This window comes from Kogia breviceps, chromosome 1 (assembly GCF_026419965.1).
Source record: "Kogia breviceps isolate mKogBre1 chromosome 1, mKogBre1 haplotype 1, whole genome shotgun sequence".
In the NCBI taxonomy this organism is placed as follows: domain Eukaryota; kingdom Metazoa; phylum Chordata; class Mammalia; order Artiodactyla; family Physeteridae; genus Kogia; species Kogia breviceps.
The window spans coordinates 187,545,253-187,563,435 of NC_081310.1; the positions used below are offsets into that span (position 1 = coordinate 187,545,253).

The 18,183-nt window shown below is 42.9% G+C and overlaps 1 protein-coding gene across 4 annotated transcripts in view; it reads right to left on the reverse strand.

The window, feature by feature from the left end:
- Positions 1–3,739: 3,739 nt before the first annotated feature.
- The window catches only part of MICOS10 (mitochondrial contact site and cristae organizing system subunit 10), a 37,027-nt gene continuing 22,583 nt past the window's right edge, over positions 3,740–18,183 (reverse strand). For 2 of the 4 annotated variants that reach the window (XM_067016172.1, XM_067016168.1), the window contains 4 exons: positions 7,837–8,112; positions 7,656–7,703; positions 6,209–6,318; positions 3,740–3,998 (listed from right to left, as the gene is read on the reverse strand). In XM_067016172.1, coding sequence (XP_066872273.1) covers positions 3,984–3,998; positions 6,209–6,318; positions 7,656–7,703; positions 7,837–7,915 — 252 coding nt within the window. In that variant the 5' untranslated portion in view covers positions 7,916–8,112 and the 3' untranslated portion in view covers positions 3,740–3,983. Of the gene's footprint in view, positions 3,999–6,208; positions 6,319–7,655; positions 7,704–7,836; positions 8,116–18,183 lie in introns of all 4 variants that reach the window. The other 2 variants (XM_067016169.1, XM_067016174.1) reach the window with 2 other exon arrangements.

Consider the following 18,183-nt stretch of genomic DNA (forward strand, 5'->3'; position numbering starts at 1 on the left):
ATGCTTATTCATGAAGATGCATAGTATAGTGTTTTCCAACAACTTTTAGGCTTTTTATCACCAGGAACTCATTTGAGACACCCATTCTCTCCCTCAGAGCTTGCTAACTTAGACTCTAAGAGCCAACTCCTTGAACCCAAGGATTATGCCCTCTTCCTGTTCTAGAACGGTCCCCTGACTACCTACCATTAATACCATGTGCTCTAGTCTGATTCAAATAGCAGCATCTGCTTTTTAAATACTTGTGTTAGCATATATATTTGACCCTCAATGTCTGTAAGGTAGAAATCATCTTTTCCTCTCTTTACGGATGAGGAAACTGAAGTTTGAAGAGACTAAGGAACTCCCACCATCACATGGCAAGTAAGTGGTGGAGGAGGGACTCGGACCCAGGTCGTCCAGCTGGGAACCCTAAGCTCTTCCCATGGAGGCCCTGCCCTTCCCTTGTTCCCTGCTCCCTGTCCGTGCCCTCCCTCCGAGGCACTTTACTGCTGGAGCAGTCACCCTGACTCTCACCCATGTTCCACACAAGACTGCTCAGCAAACACGGGAACGTCTGCCCTGCTCCTGCCAGGTCTGTTTACCCCAGCATCGTACTTTAGTGTCCGAGGGGAAGTGGTGCTTGCAGCACACTTAGAGAAAAGAGTGGTGATAACTTCCAGATGAGCTTGTGATTCTCAATTTAACATTCCTGTCGGTACTGAGAATTCCCACTTTCCCCCTTCCACCCCTTGGCATTTATGTAATTATAAAGCATGCCACAGGAGATCGTTTGTCTCAGCACCACTCGGGATGAAGGCTGTTCCAGCCACATGGAGTACATCCTTGTGGAAAGACTTTGCAGAATTTATTTGGACAGGTTCAAAAATAGTCCTTCAACAATACAATCAGATTGAACCATGACAAGTAAAATATAATTATGGCTTGGTTACATTTTTAAAAAAAGTAAACAGTGAGGTTTGGGAAAACTAAAAGCAAAAGTACATAGATATTTCCTTCATTCCCAATTTCTGCATCTCCTGCAAGCAGAATTTCAAGACTGCATCCGTGGATCCTTGGAAATGGGTGAGAGAGGATGACAATCGAGGAGACAGCTCAACAGAGTGTGTTCTGAGGCCCTTTCTCAGAACAAAGGCATACTTCTGCACAAAGCAAATGTAGCCTGATAAAGGCTCCCCCAGTGGGTTCTCAGAATGCCAAAGTCATTCACCTAAATGAGTTCAAAATACATATTGTTCTGGGCCAAATTATACAGTGTCAAGTTCAGACTGTATGGATTTATATATGTTGGCAGGGCAGGCCACTTTTGGGGCGCCACAGCTTTATCCCAGTATCCTGTGCCCAGTTGGGTTCCCATCACTCTCTCCCCAAACCCATGAATTTCCTTGTATTTGGTTCCAGAAGTACAGACAAAAAGCAAAGTTTCACAGGCCCACAAGGGAATAGGGCCCCAGAGGACTTGAATTTCTGATGAAACTTAAAGTAGAACAGAATGTGTGCCTTTGCCAACAAACTTGGACTTTCTGAAAGGTGATTTGAGACAGGAGCAGGGAGAGGGGACAAGATCGAGCATTGTGCTTTGGGCCAGTCTCTGCTAAGAGCTACAAGGCGGGAATACAAAGTACTCTGGAGTTAAAGCAAACAGCCACTGCTTCCCTTGGCTGGCCTTTGCCCAGAACTATTCCCTCACAGAGCTCAGTTTCTCAAAATACACAAGTGGTGTTTCAAAGATGCCGGGCAAAGGGGTCCATCCGAATAAATGCCTAAAACCTAACAACGAATGACATAGAGAAGTCTGATTCCAGTATCCATTTCCACTCCAAATTCTACTGACACATCTAGAGAATTAGTGGGCATGCTGTATTTTCTGTTTTTGTCTTTTTTGGGAGGGGACCTGTTATTCTCCTCTCTGCCCGAATAAAGATGGAAGAATTGGGAGGAAATAGTAACTTTTTTTTTTTTTTTTTTTGGCGGTACGCGGGCCTCTCACTGTTGTGGCCTCTCCCGTTGCGGAGCACAGGCTCCGGACGCGCAGGCTCAGCGGCCGTGGCTCACGGGCCCAGCCGCTCCGCGGCATGTGGGATCTTCCCGGACCGGGGCGCGAACCCATGTCCCCTGCATCGGCAGGCGGACTCGCAACCACTGCGCCACCAGGGAAGCCTGGAAATAGTAACTTTTAAAGCGAATATGGAGAAAAGTGTAAAGAGGTGAAACGGGTTGTAAGGTTATTTTTCTTTTAATTACATGAGTGTCTTGATCATGGAATGAAGAGGGCAGAGTGAAAAGCAGCGGAATGGCTATGGCAGGCCAGGGCCATGACTTCCGGTCCTGGGCTCAGGCCCATCTTTGGGCTTCAACTGATCCAAAGAAATGAAAAAGCCCAGAGAGCAGAGGAGCCTGGACAGTTTGTAGGGCCGAGAGCCACTGCTGCCTGTTTTGGTCCAGAGTTTAGCACACCTTTCTGGGAAGGGGGCTGGGGTGAAGGACGAGGAAGGAAAAGGGGAGAAGGTATACCTACACTTGCAAGAACTGTCTAATCACTGTTCCCGAACTGGGGTCAGACACCAGCTCCACCCTGATGCCCACCCCATCCCTCCACACCTCTCCTGCCCCTGCACACTCTGGCTATGCTGACCTACTGGTGGTTCCCCAAAGATAAAACACACTGCCATGATTCTGAGCCTTTGCAAAAGCTACCTTCCCTCTCTTCCTGTCTGTCTGGAAGGTCCAATCAACTTCAACTTTCAGTCCATGTTCTCTCCTCCTCTGCCAGGCCATCCTAAGGAGACTTAGTTGCTCCTTCTCCTTTGGCTCTCACTGCACTTTGTCTACACTCCTCCTCGTCCAGCGTCAAAAAGAGTTTGTGTGTCTGTCTTTGCTTCAGACTCTAAGCTCCTTAAAGGGGCCTGTGTCTTGCCTCTCATCCATTTATCTCTGCTGCCTGTAACAGTGCTCAGCTCACGGTAGAGGCTCAATCAACATTTAAAGGGACAAGTGGGATCAAGTTCCACCCATCTTAATTTTATTATAAAGAGAGAGAAATAAGATCTGAAAGACTGAGCTCTGAGATTCTGCACATTTTTAGAAGAAATTGCTACAATACTACTTTTGTGTCTAGCCTCCCTGGTTCAAGTGAAACCAAAGGGATAAACTCACAGAGGGGCATGAGCGGTGGCCCTTTTGTCCTCAGACTTCAGCTGCTATGTGAAGATGAAATCAACCCCAAACATGGCCTTCCGGCCATCTGTGTGAGCCACGAGCTCTCCCAGCCCTCAGGACAAAACAAAGCCCCCAGTGCTGAGGCCCGGACGGTGTCGAGCTCCTCGAAGCTGTGGGGAATCATGATATCAATGGAGTGAGCCACTGACAGACACAGCGAGGTTCCGTACCTGCCACGATAGCCCACTACCCGACCTCAGCGCAGCAGACACAGCTGAGACGTGCCCAGCCAGGTCCAATGATGAGAACACAGGGTTTTAAAGAACGGCCAGAGCAAGCGAGGATCCTCAAGGCATTTGTCATCTTCTTCGGACAACGCAGCAGCACTCTCCAAGCTCCGATTTATGAGGTGGAAGCAGCTCTGAAACTACACGTTAAGGGGTGAGTGGGGAGGAATGCACAACGGCTGTGGTTCCAGTAAGGCTCTAAAGAGAGACTGGGACCAGGCGGTTACAGCTGCTGGCAGTCCAAATATACTTTTCCTCCTGCTTGGAGACCAAAGGCAAAGAAACGCAGGCAATGCACTGGGCTGCCTATTTTTGTTTAATTTATTTCTTTTAAGACCACCTCCTTGCAATTTCCAGAGAGAAAATACAAAACAAGAAACAGACTTGGTTTCAAATACATAAATAGTGTGCTGGAGTTTAAAGCATCACTGATAACATTGTTACAGAAGAGTGTCAGCTTACTCCAGGGCACCTCAGTATCCTGAGGGACAAACATGATCTCTGTCTCCCTCCCACCGGGATGTGCTCAGATGTAAGTCACTGCTCCTGCTCCTGTAAAGTAAGGACACTCAGGTTAGAACGGTGCACACAGCATTCTGACAACCCTCTCTAACTTACTGCTGCAGGTCAGACCCAGAGGACCAACGGGCCCCAAGCCTTACCACTCTGTTTGCTTTAAATCTGTCTCACAAGAGGACTGTATCCTTCCAGCCCAGCTTCTTCAGAGCGGCTCCTCAATCTTTGAGGAGGGAAAATAGAAAAGGAACGGAACTGGGCTGAACAGTCAGTACCTGGATAACTATATTCCTAAAACCCATCAAAGGGACGGATCCCAGGTGAGTGGAAAGAACATGGCTCTGGGAACAAATGGCCTACTACTGACAGGAACTTTCGGCAAGTTTCTTAACCTCAGTAAAATGCGGCTTTCTCGTCTGCTGAATGAAGGGTAGTAAAACCTCTCTCACAAGTCTACTAGGAGAGAGGTCTAGAGAAAGAATGTAAAGATGAAGCACCTAGGATGGTCCACAGGCCATAGCAGGCGCTCAGCAAGCAACTACCATGACATGACTGCACTGAAAAAGCCCCAAGTTGGGATTTTGCTCCTCTTTTCAGAGAATGGAGGATGACAACATCAAGGCACGGACTCAAGTTCAGATAAAGTTACAAGGCCATTTTGGAGCTGTACACACAAGGCTGTAAATACTGTAACAATATTTTCCACAGTAACTCCCAGCCATTAAATACATCCACATATAATCACCCCTGAGCCATTATCCATGACAACTCAGTTTGGAACAATGAAAACATTTCAAACAATTCAAAGACCTGAAGCTCCTCTCCCTGCTCCGTTATGCTCTCCTCTAACTTCAGCCGTGGTGCCAGGAGAGTGAGCCGCCCGGGAGCAGTGGAAAGCGCCTGCCGTCAGCGCTGATGCCACGCAGCTGCGCCTCTGCTCACTTGCGCCGTCCCTCTGGTTACCTCACCCTGGTTCTGGCGCAGGGATGGGTCGTGACTACAGAGGGCCTGTGAGGCGCCCGCCAGGCTTTCCCACTGGCCAACTCCCCTGCTCCCAGTCCTCTCCCCAGGCCCGCACACGCTGCTCGGTAGGCAGCGGACCGTCTGAGCATGTCCTCAGATAGAGGCTACCAAGCTGTGGTGGCATACCGTCACTTTAGCTTTGGTCACCCTTGTGGCTACGACTTTTGACCAGAACTGGGACACTCATTTGTACCTCCTTTTCTGCCCTACTTGTTATTATGGTGGAACAATGAACGAGTCAATCACCCTTTCTTAGTTGGCCTCAATTATAATAACCAACATTTCTATGTGTATATATATATATATATATATATATATATATATATATATATATATATAGCACCTCATAGCTTAAAAACATTTTCACATTTAATCCTCACAACAACCCTGTAGGCAGAAATTACTACCCTCATTTTACAGACAGAAAACAATCTCAGAAGGGAAAAACTCAAGAGCACATAGAAAGCAAGTGATGGACCAGGACTCACATCTGGGTGTCCTGGCTTCTGTGCTCTTTCCACTGGCCCCCTGCTGCTGCCCAGATCACAGTGATTCTAGCTCAAGGGTAACCAAGAAAGTAGATGATTCTACACATCCAGAGAATGTGAAGCTCTTCATGAAGCTTGTGTTGCTATAAAGGTTATGCCTTAATAAGCCTGAGGCCATTAGCATATCTAATAAGATGTACAATTTATTTCATTCATTTATTTTACATTTGAGCACCTACTTTGCTCCAGGCCCTGGGGATACAAAAATAAATACCACCTCTGTCCAAGGGCTGCTACACACAAAAACTTTAGGAACCGTGCTACCTCCTTCCTCTTGAGGCATGTGTTACACTTTTTCATACTGTCTGCATCACTAAAAACCCATCTGCAGACAAGGACTTCGGCAGAATCATGTGGGACCCACAGTTAAGAACCTGCCCTCTTCAGTAGAAAGCAGAATCATGGCTGAGTTCAGAAGTCTTTAGGTTTAGCTTGAATTGTGTGTGAGATGTTTACAGGGCACTCTGAGATCTCGAACAAAAGTGCTACCTACAGATATCAGATATTTAATACGGATCTACTCTACCCTAATGATAAACGCTGGGCAGGCCCCTGAGCGCTCAGGGTCTCAATGGGGCCACAGTGACTTGACAGTGTATTTATCAATTATATGCACTCTAAAGAATTCTTCGGGGACTCAGGAGAAAGAAAGAGAAATATCGATTCTGTACATACTTTGACATATTTTCCATGTAGAAGATATGGAGCCTGGAAATCATGCTGACAGTTGGAGTAGGCCATTCCTAACCCCATTCCAGAACCAAAGGCTAATGGCCACATTCTTCCTGGTGAGCAGAAAAGGAAAATCCCAATAGGGAACCATTAAGAGAAAATAAAGCTTTTCTCCAGCTTAAATACATTTGCTTAGGGTTCAATATATACTCAACATGCATCATACTGTTGACTATAATATGCCAAACACTTCTGTCAACGTTTAATCACCAGCCAAAAAATGGGAAAAGGGGCTCTATTAAGTACCCGTGCTGCTAGATTTGAGGTATTAATAAGTGGTACAATATGAAAACAGTAGACACAGTTGAACCTTTTAACTTTTCTATGTCAGTTCTAACCATTTGCTCATTTTAACTAACTCTTAAACTTAGAAATAAAACCACCTTTCAGGAAGGTCTTTGAATTTTTAAAATATGTAAGAATTTCTGGAACTTCCCTGGTGGCGCAGTGGTTAAGAATCTGCCTGCCAATGCAGGGGACGTGGGTTCGAGCCCTGGTCCGGGAAGATCCCACGTGCCTTGGAGCAACTAAGCCCGTGCACCACAACTGCTGAGCCCACGTGCTGCAACTACTGAAGCCCGCGCGCCTAGAGCCCGTGCTCCACGACGAGAGAAGCCACCGCAATGAGAAGCCCGCGCACCTCAGTGAAGAGCAGACCGCCGCCCCCGCTGCAACTAGAGAAAGCCCACGCACAGCAACGAAGACCCAATGCAGCCAAAAATAGATATAAATAAAGTAAATAAATTTATTTTTTTTAAAATAGAATTTCACCAATATTTACATATTTTGATCCTAGTAAGTCATGAGGTTTTCTTAAGCCAATGCCATGATTATTTCACATCAGCACTGTGTGTTAATTATGATTCTCTAGTTGTGTATTCCCCACCAGTTCTTCATGGAAAGAGGTCAAAGTGACCCCTTTGGCTTCTATTCAATATCCAAAATGCAGAAGTTCTTCCACGAAATGAAAGGGACATTTCCTGCCCTTTGCTTAGGAGAATTTTTGGCCAAAAAGCATGGGTATTTCTGGTCTACCTTTTTACTACCAGCAGGACTCTCGTTTTTAAGTTCCTTTAGAAAAAATTATAATTAATTAGAATTATCTGAGTGTAGATTTGGCCAAATGACTCAATGGCATAAAGTACAGGCTTTTTAAAATGAAGGTATCAGGGACCCTGACTCAATGCCCAGGGGGAATTGTGGAGATGCCCAACCCGTTTTGACCTCTTTTGAGTCCAGTGTCTTTGTCTAGCTCATTTTACAGAGGCCTACCTAAACCCATAAATGGATGGACTGGCAGCCATGCAGCCATGCCTTCCAGAAGTGTCCCTGCCATGTACACCTAAACACTAGGACATTATGTTGTAAAGGTAGGAAGAGTCACACTTACTTTTAAAGAAGGTAAGTGAGAAAACAAGTCCTAATCCAAAACCAGTACCTGCAAAGAGGGAGGAAAAACATATTAAATATCTTAATAGTAATGACAAAAACAAAACAAACATTTCATAAATGTGAACACCTATAAAACAAATGTTTTAATTTGGTAGAAAGATGATTTTCTCATTTCTCACCTTCCTTCTCGTTGTCGGAGGCTTTATCTATGCCTTTGGTCCCTTTGCCCCAATAGGGGATACGAACTTTCTTCACCATTCGGTCTAAACAAGTCTTAGGGGTGGGGGACAAACCAGGAGACAGTTCCCGAGTAGAGGCTCTCTGCACTGCTTGCGAATAGCGTCCAGCACCTTGGGCTCTCCCACCCACCTTCCGCAGGGGTGCCACAGCCAGCACATCAGGTAAACAATGTCAGCAGGAAGCTCCCCTTGTCATTTCAGCACTTTGAGTGATGGCTACTTTTTGAAAAAGATGGAAAGGAGTGATCCAGAACAGTTGCCAAAGGCTGTCACAAGTCAAACACAAGTCCAGACAAAGGGAAAGCACTTCCTCACATGTGAAGATTAATCCCCTCTCCTCATTTTACTCATAGGGCATTTTTAACCACTATCTTTCAAAATAAAAGAACAAATGCAAAAAGCCTGTTTTAATGATCTGGTAGAAAAAAACAATTTTCTAATATCTAATTTTAAATCAAACTTCATAGGAACGTAAGCTTGGGGTTAAAAAAAAAAACAAAAAAAAGGCTAAATTCCCATTTTGACCAATATTTCTCAAACCTTGGTCACTGCTAGAGTCATAATTTTTGCTAATGCATACTTCTGCACACTTATTTTCTTTGAAAAAACCATCAATGTATGTATTTAATTACATAAATTCAACCTCAACTTAAATAATATTGGTATAATCATAAATTTGAGTGTTACCTGTATTTTTTCATAGGTTATGTTAAAATGAATGTAGAACCATTAAAATAAAAACATTTACCTGTGGTACTACTTTAGGAAAAAAAATCATCTCACATACTGTAGAGATACATGTTCCAAACTTTGAGATAAACTTATTTTTCCATTATCAAAAAAGTACGTTATACATGCCAAGGAAGACAGCTAAGATCTGATTTTTTTTTCCCCAGACTTGACAGATTGTTTTCAGACTTTTCAGAGTATTCTTATGCTCTTTACCAAGTGTCTGCTCCACGGTCCAACAGAGACCCTGACCAACCTCTTTACAAGCACTACATAAAAGTCCCAATTCTCACTTGCCTTAATGGTTTTCAAATACGTGCTGTTGAAATTCCAAGAGCTTCTTTCCTGTCTAACCATGAATTTAGGCTACTGCAGTGTGAACATTCAAAGTACTCCTCAGTCAGCAAACCCGACCTTTCTGCTCCAAACACAGAGAACTTCATCTTGAGCAAACAAGCTAATCCACACCTTTTTTGCTTCACCTATGCAACAATCCAGCTGATGCTGGCCTGAAGAAAGTGTTCATGCTATTATCCAGAATGATTTCTGATAATTTTCTCTTACCATCTATAGGTGGCCATGATGTGTGTTTCCTTCCTATGACTATATCCTATACAAATATGAATTTTAATTAAAAATCATTACTTTGTACTGTCCAATAGACCCCGCATTAGGTACTGGTGCCCAACTTTAAAATGCAACTTTTGAAGACCACTCATGTCATCCCAATTTCTATGTAATTTAATAAAATGATGGAAAACTCGTCAGTTTACAGACCACAATAGTTAACCTATTCAAGGCTGATATAAAGAGAAGGAAAAGGAACAAACATCAGTATTTCCCATGAGTACCCAACATTCCCTCCCTACTCTACCAAAAAAAAAAAAAAAATTATCTTTTAAACCAAACAACACCCTGATATGGTATTACCCCCCAGTTTCCAGATGCAGAAAATAACTTGCTCAAGGACATGCTCAGTTAATGGAAGAGCAATGAACTTGGCCCAAGTCTGTCAGACTCCAAAGCCACTATACCCACTATGTCCTGACACTGGATTCCCCTACAACTTCAACCCCTAAACAATCACTACCCCCAAGGGAAATTGGAGTGTCAAGATTTCTACTGCCAGTGAAGTAGGATACAGCCAAAAACCAAACTGTGCTTCCTATGCAACAGCCCAGAACGCTAGGCAACCAGGGTAGTAACAAGTCTGCACAAGGCCAGATGGGCTTGTTCTGATTCATTCCCAGACTAATCCTACAGCACGTGTCACAGACACAAGTCTACCTGGTAGGTGTGATTCAAGAACTTCAGGGAAATGGCAACTATCACGATCGATAGTCCTCAGCAAGAATCTGCTATTGCTTGGTTTATAAAATGGCACAGGGTTCAATTTCAAAGCAACTTGCCTCACCCCCTTGCAGCTGGAAGATGAGTAAGACAGTAAATTGGTACTAGAAAATGAGGTAAAGAATTTGGACTGGCCTACAGGTTTCAAACCAGGCAATGGGATGGGGAGTTAGGCCAGTAAAAACATAATGGCTTACAATCAGAGCTTTTGGTCTTCTCCATCTGGAAGGCAATTTTTTGGCAAACAAATCAAAAGCCCAAAAGGAAAATATTTCAGCATTTTTCTTGTCCCTCTGATTCCATGTCTGTCTCTCCTATTTTCCCCCAAGGAAAGAAAGCTCTCTGATGCTCAACTTTTCCTAACAGTAGACCAAGAACGATGCTAAACCCACAGCTACCAGTATCACTCAACCACAAAGAGGAGAAATGCTTCAACATCAACCAGTACAGAGCAGAAAATCTTCCCTCTCTAGACTTCATTTAAGTTCAGGTATATGCCTGACCGCCCAGTTTTGCTCCAATTAAAGGCATTTACCTGCAAGTATAAATATGAGATCAAAATTACAGTTCAGACTAGCCCAAAGATAGAGTGTACTCTACAGTCTTAGTTAAATTGGGCTGCTACATCTTCAATTCCTATGAGACTTTTCTTCTCCATTTCTATATTTTTAAGACAAAAAATATCAAGTCTGTTCTCTTCAGAAAAAATAATATGGAAAATGATGTTTAAATGCCAACGTGTTACTTTAAGTTAGCTACCTCGGTTATTTAAGAGATAAACAGTGGTGTAACTGCTGATGAGTTTTACAAGTTCAAGTTCTCACATGCTCTATTTTCTTTTAAAAGGCAACATGTTGCTTCAAAGAAAGTCCCACCTGATTAGGGGACACCAACTCTGCAGCTGTTTCCACTAAAGACTGGCACCTCTAGGCCAGGTTTAAACTTCATAACAATAAAACATGAAAGGTTTGTCTTACAATGAAAACAAACCAACATGGAAAAGAGAAGAGTTTTCTCTGCCTTTGGCCACTTTTTTTTGTTGTTGCATGACAAGTTCTCTTAGAAGAAAAAGCCAAAGGAAAAAGTACAAAGCATTTTTCACCTTCCCTGGAAGCAAATATTTAACTATGAATAAAATTTATATAACTCTGCCTCCCCTTTTAAGCCTGTTCTTTTGGCCCATGATGTCTGGAATGACAAATAACTCTAAAGTAAAGAAATGCCTGACTGTAGGTACACATCTTCCTAATGGCAAAGTCCACCAGGCGGGGTGGGGAGCGAGGCAAAAAAGCCAAAAAAACAACAAAAAGAAAACCCCACCCCATAAGAGAGAAGCCTTATGGAATTGACATTAGGCAGGAAGCCCATGCTCTGAAACCATTCCTTCTGGAGAGGAAAAAGAATTGGCACAAATTCTTTCCAAAAGAAATTACTCTGAATCAATCTAACCCTGCACTTTAGGGCATGCTTAGTGCCCAAAAGGACATCATAAAACCAGCTAGTAGATAAACACACAGTTTTAGAAAGGAGCAATTCCTTAACAATTCATCTGATACCATTTTAGTAACAAAACAACAAGAGAACTTGCTCCACTAACTACATAAAAAATACTGCCTCATCACATTCCCAAGTGGATTTTATAACAAATTTAAAAGAATAACAACCAACAGCAGGATACCAGTGTATGCCCTAAGCCACAGTCTGTGTGCGGGTGGGCAGAACTATGCTGATGGCCATCTCTGTGACATATGGACCATTTCTAGTTAATCAATGCAACTTCTAGAAAAGTCTTTGCTCTTACCATGCCATATATCATAAAGCTTGACTTCACTGAAATTATTGAGAAAGCAAACATAATCAGCAAGAATTAAGAAGCAGGCTACATAATCTGACTGCAGTCCTGGGGTAGAAATGTACTTTGAATTTTTGGGGGCGCTGTGCCAGGTGGCATGCAGGATCTTAGTTCCCCGACTGGGGATCAAACCCGGGTGCCCTGCAGTGGAACCGTGGAGTCTTAACCACTGGATCGCCAGCGAAGTCCCAGAAGTGTACTTTGGATATCAGTCCCTAAGCAGAACAAGTTGGAGCAATAAAGGTTCCTGTGGAATCAACTTTGTAGAAGTTGCAATTGCCAATGGACTTTCAACTGAGGAAGAATAACTCACTGTTGGGGGAGAGAAATAAAAAAATCCTTAGAAAGTCACTTAGAAAACATTTCTATGAAAGATTGATCATAGGGGAAAGAAGACCACAGACCCACTTTATTTATCAATAATTGATTATACAATTAAGATCTCACTCCAGCTTATAGTTAACATTTTAAACAAAGCTCCTAAATTCGTAAGTCTAATGTGTAGTTATCAATGCTAAATTTTTATCTGCATCTAAAAATTAAAATTGCAAAGCAACTCCATTTCAATTTGTATAATATAACAAGATGTATGAGCAAAAACTTAACCACCATATTCAACTGGCAGTTTATGAATATGAGAAACTACAGGAATTACAAGCAAGTTTTCAAGATCCTAGGAGCCATGGGCCAAATATTCTTTTTTTTTTTTTTTTTTTTTTTTTTTGCAGTACGCGGGCCTCTCACTGTTGTGGCCTCTCCCATTGCGGAGCACAGGCTCCGGACGCGCAGGCTCAGCGGCCATGGCTCACGGGCCCAGCCGCTTCGCGGCACGTGGGATCTTCCCGGACCGGGGCACGAGCCCGTGTCCCCTGCATTGGCAGGCGGACTCTCAACCACTGCGCCACCAGGGAAGCCCCAACTTTATTCTTAAATGTCTGAAAGAAAAGATACAGCTTCCAAAAAATGAGAGATTTACTCTCCCACTGAGTGGGATGGCAAGAGTACTGATGCTGTCACGAGACAGGCCCAGTTCAGACCACTGGGCCATCCTCACCAGCCAGCTCTCTGACCTTAGGTCAGTGCTTTGACCTCGCTCGCCCTCAACGTGCTCATCTGTAGAGTGAAAACCATCTCCTAGGGTTGCTGTATTAGGAAAATGTAAAGGTATCTGCAGTGTGACACAGACTTCAGTAAACAGCAGTAAGTTCTGCTACCTTTCTAAAAAAAAACTCAAAAGATCTCAAAACTGTAAGGTAATAGTTAAATCCTCTATTAAAACACAACTCCCTGGCTTGTGGAGGATCACACTGTGGGTGAACCACAGCTGAAAATCAGAATCTATTTTTCCCACACTTTGCATAGTTGACTTTATTTCATAGGCATTAGCAACTGTTTATAGAAATACATCAGGTTTTGCTACATGTTTTTTAAAAAATAGGGGATTCCTTCAGACTCACTGCTGAACTAGAACATTTTGCTTTAAAATATAATAAAGATTTTCCTAGAGCTGTCTTGTCTTAATAAAGCTATATTTACGCTTTGAACATGGATTAATATCAAACTGGCCTATTTAGAATGGGTGTGCTTTCCTGTTCAATCATGTTTCTGTCAACACTATTACAATCATCAAATGCATTTGTTGTGACAGACAAACAAGAACGTGCTTTTATAGAAAAGTACCCTTGGGACTGAGTTTGGTGAGAATTACATTTCCAAGAAACATTCCTGATTTATGAAAGATGCTCAGGGCCCAATTTATGAGGGGAAAAAAATAGTTTTAAGTCAACTCCAAACTGTGTTACTTAATCCTTTGCGGCAAAGACAGATTGTCCCAGGTGTCCATGTGTAAATGCCAAGTCATGTGAATTAACCAAGAAAGTGTGCCAGACCAAAGGCCCAGAGATGGTAAATGTGGTCTGTGTTAATCAGCTTCTCACAAGTCAACATTGCTGCAGGGTATGTAGGAAATAGACTAAGAAGGTAGCTATTTTACAAGACCTTAACCTTCCTGTTGCCTATTGGACTAGACAGAGGCTGAAACATCTGTAGGAATTTCTCGGGTGGACATCAAATACCAGGATTCTGATCAGAACAAGTAAAGCAGTCAGCAGAAAGCAGTAGAGATAGGGAGGGTAAATGTGGAAGTCATTACTGGTGTGCTCTGCTTGCAGAGAAGCCAAACTCACAAAAAGGGTCCTTTTAAATGAGTGCATATAGCACATAATCTAGCTTTCAGAATTCTGACAGTCGTACAACTTTCCAAGAATGCAAAAAAGAAACATGGCTGTACACATTTTACTAAAATATAGTTAGTTAATTCACATGTGGGCATAGTATGTAGGAAAATGTGAAGACGCTCTGAAGATTATTAAAGGGACATTGAAAATGCAGAATTATTACGTTTCAATAAACACAATAAAAGATGCCATGTGCTGCATTTACGGTGGGGAGGGCGATTTGGAGGTACTAACATTTATAGAGTGGCAGGCACTGTACTAACGTTTCTATATATTATTTCATTTGATCTACAGAACCACCTATGAGGTGTACTATGGTCTTGTCTTACAGAAGAGGAAACAATGTAAAGGGGTTAACTGACTTACCCAAGTACACACAACTAAAAAGGGGAATTCAAACCCAAGCTGTCTGACTCCAAAATCTTGGCTCTTCCCTATCCGCAGAGATAAACCTCAGGGAGCGGTTAGGAGAGCAGCAGGGAGACTACTGTTACAAGACATAAAGTGTTTTTCTGGATTTTCTGGACTGTAGTGCTCTGCATGGGTAATTTATGACTATGTGACTCTTCAATCCCTCAGGAAAACAACAGAAACCACAGATATTGACTTATCAAGAGTGATAACAAAACCCTGAAATGACTTAGAATCAATGAGAAACAGTCAACAAGTCAAGCTGGGATGTACTTCCCTCTGTGCACTGGCTGGAGATAAAATGAATTCAAACTGTTCAAAAGGGACAGTTGAACAGTATTCAACTGGTATTTTCCAGCAAGTCCTTTCCTCTCAATACCTCCAGCCCCTCCTCATCAATATCAGTAACTGGATTCTCATCTTTGTGAAAGTAAATATAAGAATCAGGGATTCATTATACCCTATGTATACATTATTATGGCTATTACATTGTTGCCTATTCCTGATTCAAACGAAAAATCAATGGAGAAATAAGAACCAATGGTTTCTTTTCCTTATACATTTACTTGATCTATATTTATTAGCATTTTTTTAACATCTTTATTTGGGTATAACTGTTTTACAATAGTGTGTTAGTTTCTCCTTTACAACAAAGTGAATGAGTTATACATATACATATGTTCCCATATCTCTTCCCTCTTGCGTCACCCTCCCTCCCACCCTCCCTATCCCACCCCTCTAGGTGGTCACAAAGCACCGAGCTGATCTCCCTGTGCTATGTGGCAGCTTCCCACTAGCTATCTAATTTACTTTTGGTAGTGTGTATATGTCCCTGCCACTCTCTCACATCGTCACAGCTTACCCTTCCCCCTCCCCATATCCTCAAGTCCATGTTCTAGTAGGTCTGTGTTTTATTCCCGTCCTACCACTAATCTCTTCATGACATTTTTTTCTTAGATTCCATATATATGTGTTAGCATACAGTATTTGTTTTTCTCCTTCTGACTTACTTCACTCTGTATGACAGACTCCAGGTCTATCCACCTCATTACAAATAACTCAGTTTTATTTCTTTTTATGGCTGAGTAATATTCCATTGTATATATGTGCCACATCTTCTTTATCCATTCATCTGTTGATGGACACTTAGGTTGCTTCCATGTCCTGGCTATCATAAATAGAGCTGCAATAAACATTTTGGTACATGACTCTTTTTGAATTATGGTTTTCTCAGGGTATATGCCCAGTAGTGGGATTGCGGGGTCGTATGGTAGTTCTATTTGTAGTTTTTTAAGGAACCTCCATACTGTTCTCTATAGCGGCTGTATCAATTTACATTCCCACCAGCAGTGCAAGAGGCTTCCCTTTTCTCCACACCCTCTCCAGCATTTATTGTTTCTAGAGTTTTTGATGATGGCCAATCTGACCGGTGTGAGATGATATCTCATTGTAGTTTTGAATTGCACTTCTCTAATGATTAATGATGTGGAGCATTCTTTCCTGTGTTTGTTGGCAATCTGTATATCTTCTTTGGAGAAATGTCTATTTAGTTCTTCCGCCCATTTTTGGATTGGGTTTTTTTTTTGTTATTGAGCTGCAAGAGTTGCTTATAAATTTTGGATATTAATCCTTTGTCAGTTGCTTCATTTGCAAATATTTTCTCCCATTCTGAGGGTTGTCTTTTGGTCTTGTTTATGGTATCCTTTGCTATTAGCATTTATTAAGTAGAAGGCACTGGGGATAAATTTCTTTCCTCTTGGAGCACATCACTAAGGTATGTAGTGTTTATTCTTCAAAAAGTGGGAAATGTTACCCAGTGGTTACACTTCAGTTATAGGGTTATGTGGACTTGGGGGTAACATAGATTAAACATGATTGAGAATAGTGATTAGGTTACTTACTAGTGGTATGTCTCAGTCCCTGGACAAATTATATACCTTCTCTAGGCGTCAGTTTCTTCGTATAGAAAAATAGGAATACTAATATTGCCTATCCCTGACTGGGGAATGGCAAGGATGAATCAATATAAAATGTGTAAAAAGCTTGGAAAAACAGTGCATTACACACAGTAATTGTAATTGCCTTCTTTTGCCACAAAAAGCATTTCAAGAACAAATATTTACTGAGCACTGAAGGGCAAGAGTACTGGGCTCAACAAGGGTCAGAAATAAATAGGACAGTCTCTTCCCTGGGGAGCTTGGGATCAAGAAGGAATAACAAGTCAGGTATCCAGAAAACTGAACAAAAGCAGATCCTTGGTGCCGGAAGAGGGACAGTGTTCTGCTGGTCGACAGGAAGGTGGGAACACATTTAGCAGAGTTTTTGTTTTTGTTTTTTTTTAATCTTCAAGAAACAAGTGGCATTTGAGTTGTCTTAAATGGTAAACTTTTTTTTTTTTTCTCACTGTTGTGGCCTCTCCCGTTGCGGAGCAGACTCCAGACGCACAGGCTCAGCGGCCATGGCTCACGGGCCCAGCCGCTCCGCGGCACGTGGGATCTTCCCGGACCGGGGCACGAACCCGCGTCCCCTGCATCGGCAGGCGGACTCTCAACCACTGCGCCACCAGGGAAGCCCAAATGGTAAACTTTTAACAGCCAGAGTTGGGGAGGGGGGTGGCACGCCCCACCCAGTGGCCGCAGAGAAACAGGGCTTGTGCGGGGAAATGGGCGCGGGGGCAGTCTAGGTGTGTCCCTGAGAGCAGGAGACAAGGCTAGAAACGGACGGGGGCCTCTGAAGGCACCAGAAGCTGGACCAAGCAGTCTGCACAGCACTTAATTCAGGAGGTAGGGGCTTCCCTGAAGAGTTTTTAGAAAGGCATAACATGACTGAAGCTGTGCTTTTTAGGAAGATTCACCGGACTAAGTAAGGTGTGTAGGATTACTTGGAAAAGAAGAGACATTTTGCTGGCAGAATTTACAGGACTTAAGAACTGATTAAGTGTGTGTATGTGTATCTGGGGTTTTGCGGGGGGTGCAGTGGGGAAGAAAATGCTGAGAACTTCTACCTGGATGATTATAAAAACATTGGTGCTGGGGCTTCCCTGGTGGCACAGTGGTTAAGAATCCGCCTCCCAATGCAGGGGACACAGGTTCGAGCCCTGGTCTAGGAAGAGCCCAATACCGCAGAGCAACTAAGCCCATGCACAACTACTGAGCCTGCGCTCTAGAGCCTGCAAGCCACAACTACTGAGCCTGTACACCTAGAGCCCGTGCTCCACAACAAGAGAGGCCACCGCAATGAGAAGCCTGCGCACCACAACGAAGAGTAGCCCCCGCTCGCCGCAACTAGAGAAAGCCCGCACACAGCAACAGAGACCCGACGCAGCCATAAATAAATAAATAAATAAATACAACATTTGTGCTATTTAAAAGTCATCAAATAACCTTTTAATACCAAATTCCCTTAACAAACCTAAAATATAACTTGATTTATAAAAATGCAACATCTACAATATTTCCATGAACACCAAATAACATCACATAAAGTGAAGAGCATTTGCTAAGCACTAATGCTTCAGGATTAAATTACCTCATTACATCTTCACAATAAACTTCTCTTATTAGCCCCATTTTATAGACCAAGAAACTGAGACACAGAAAGGTTAAGTAACTTGCCTCAGGTCACATGTCTGGGACTTGAACCCAGGCAGTCTGACCCCAGAGGCCTCCTCTTTGGTCACCATGTTAACCCTGCCACCAGTGTGGCCTC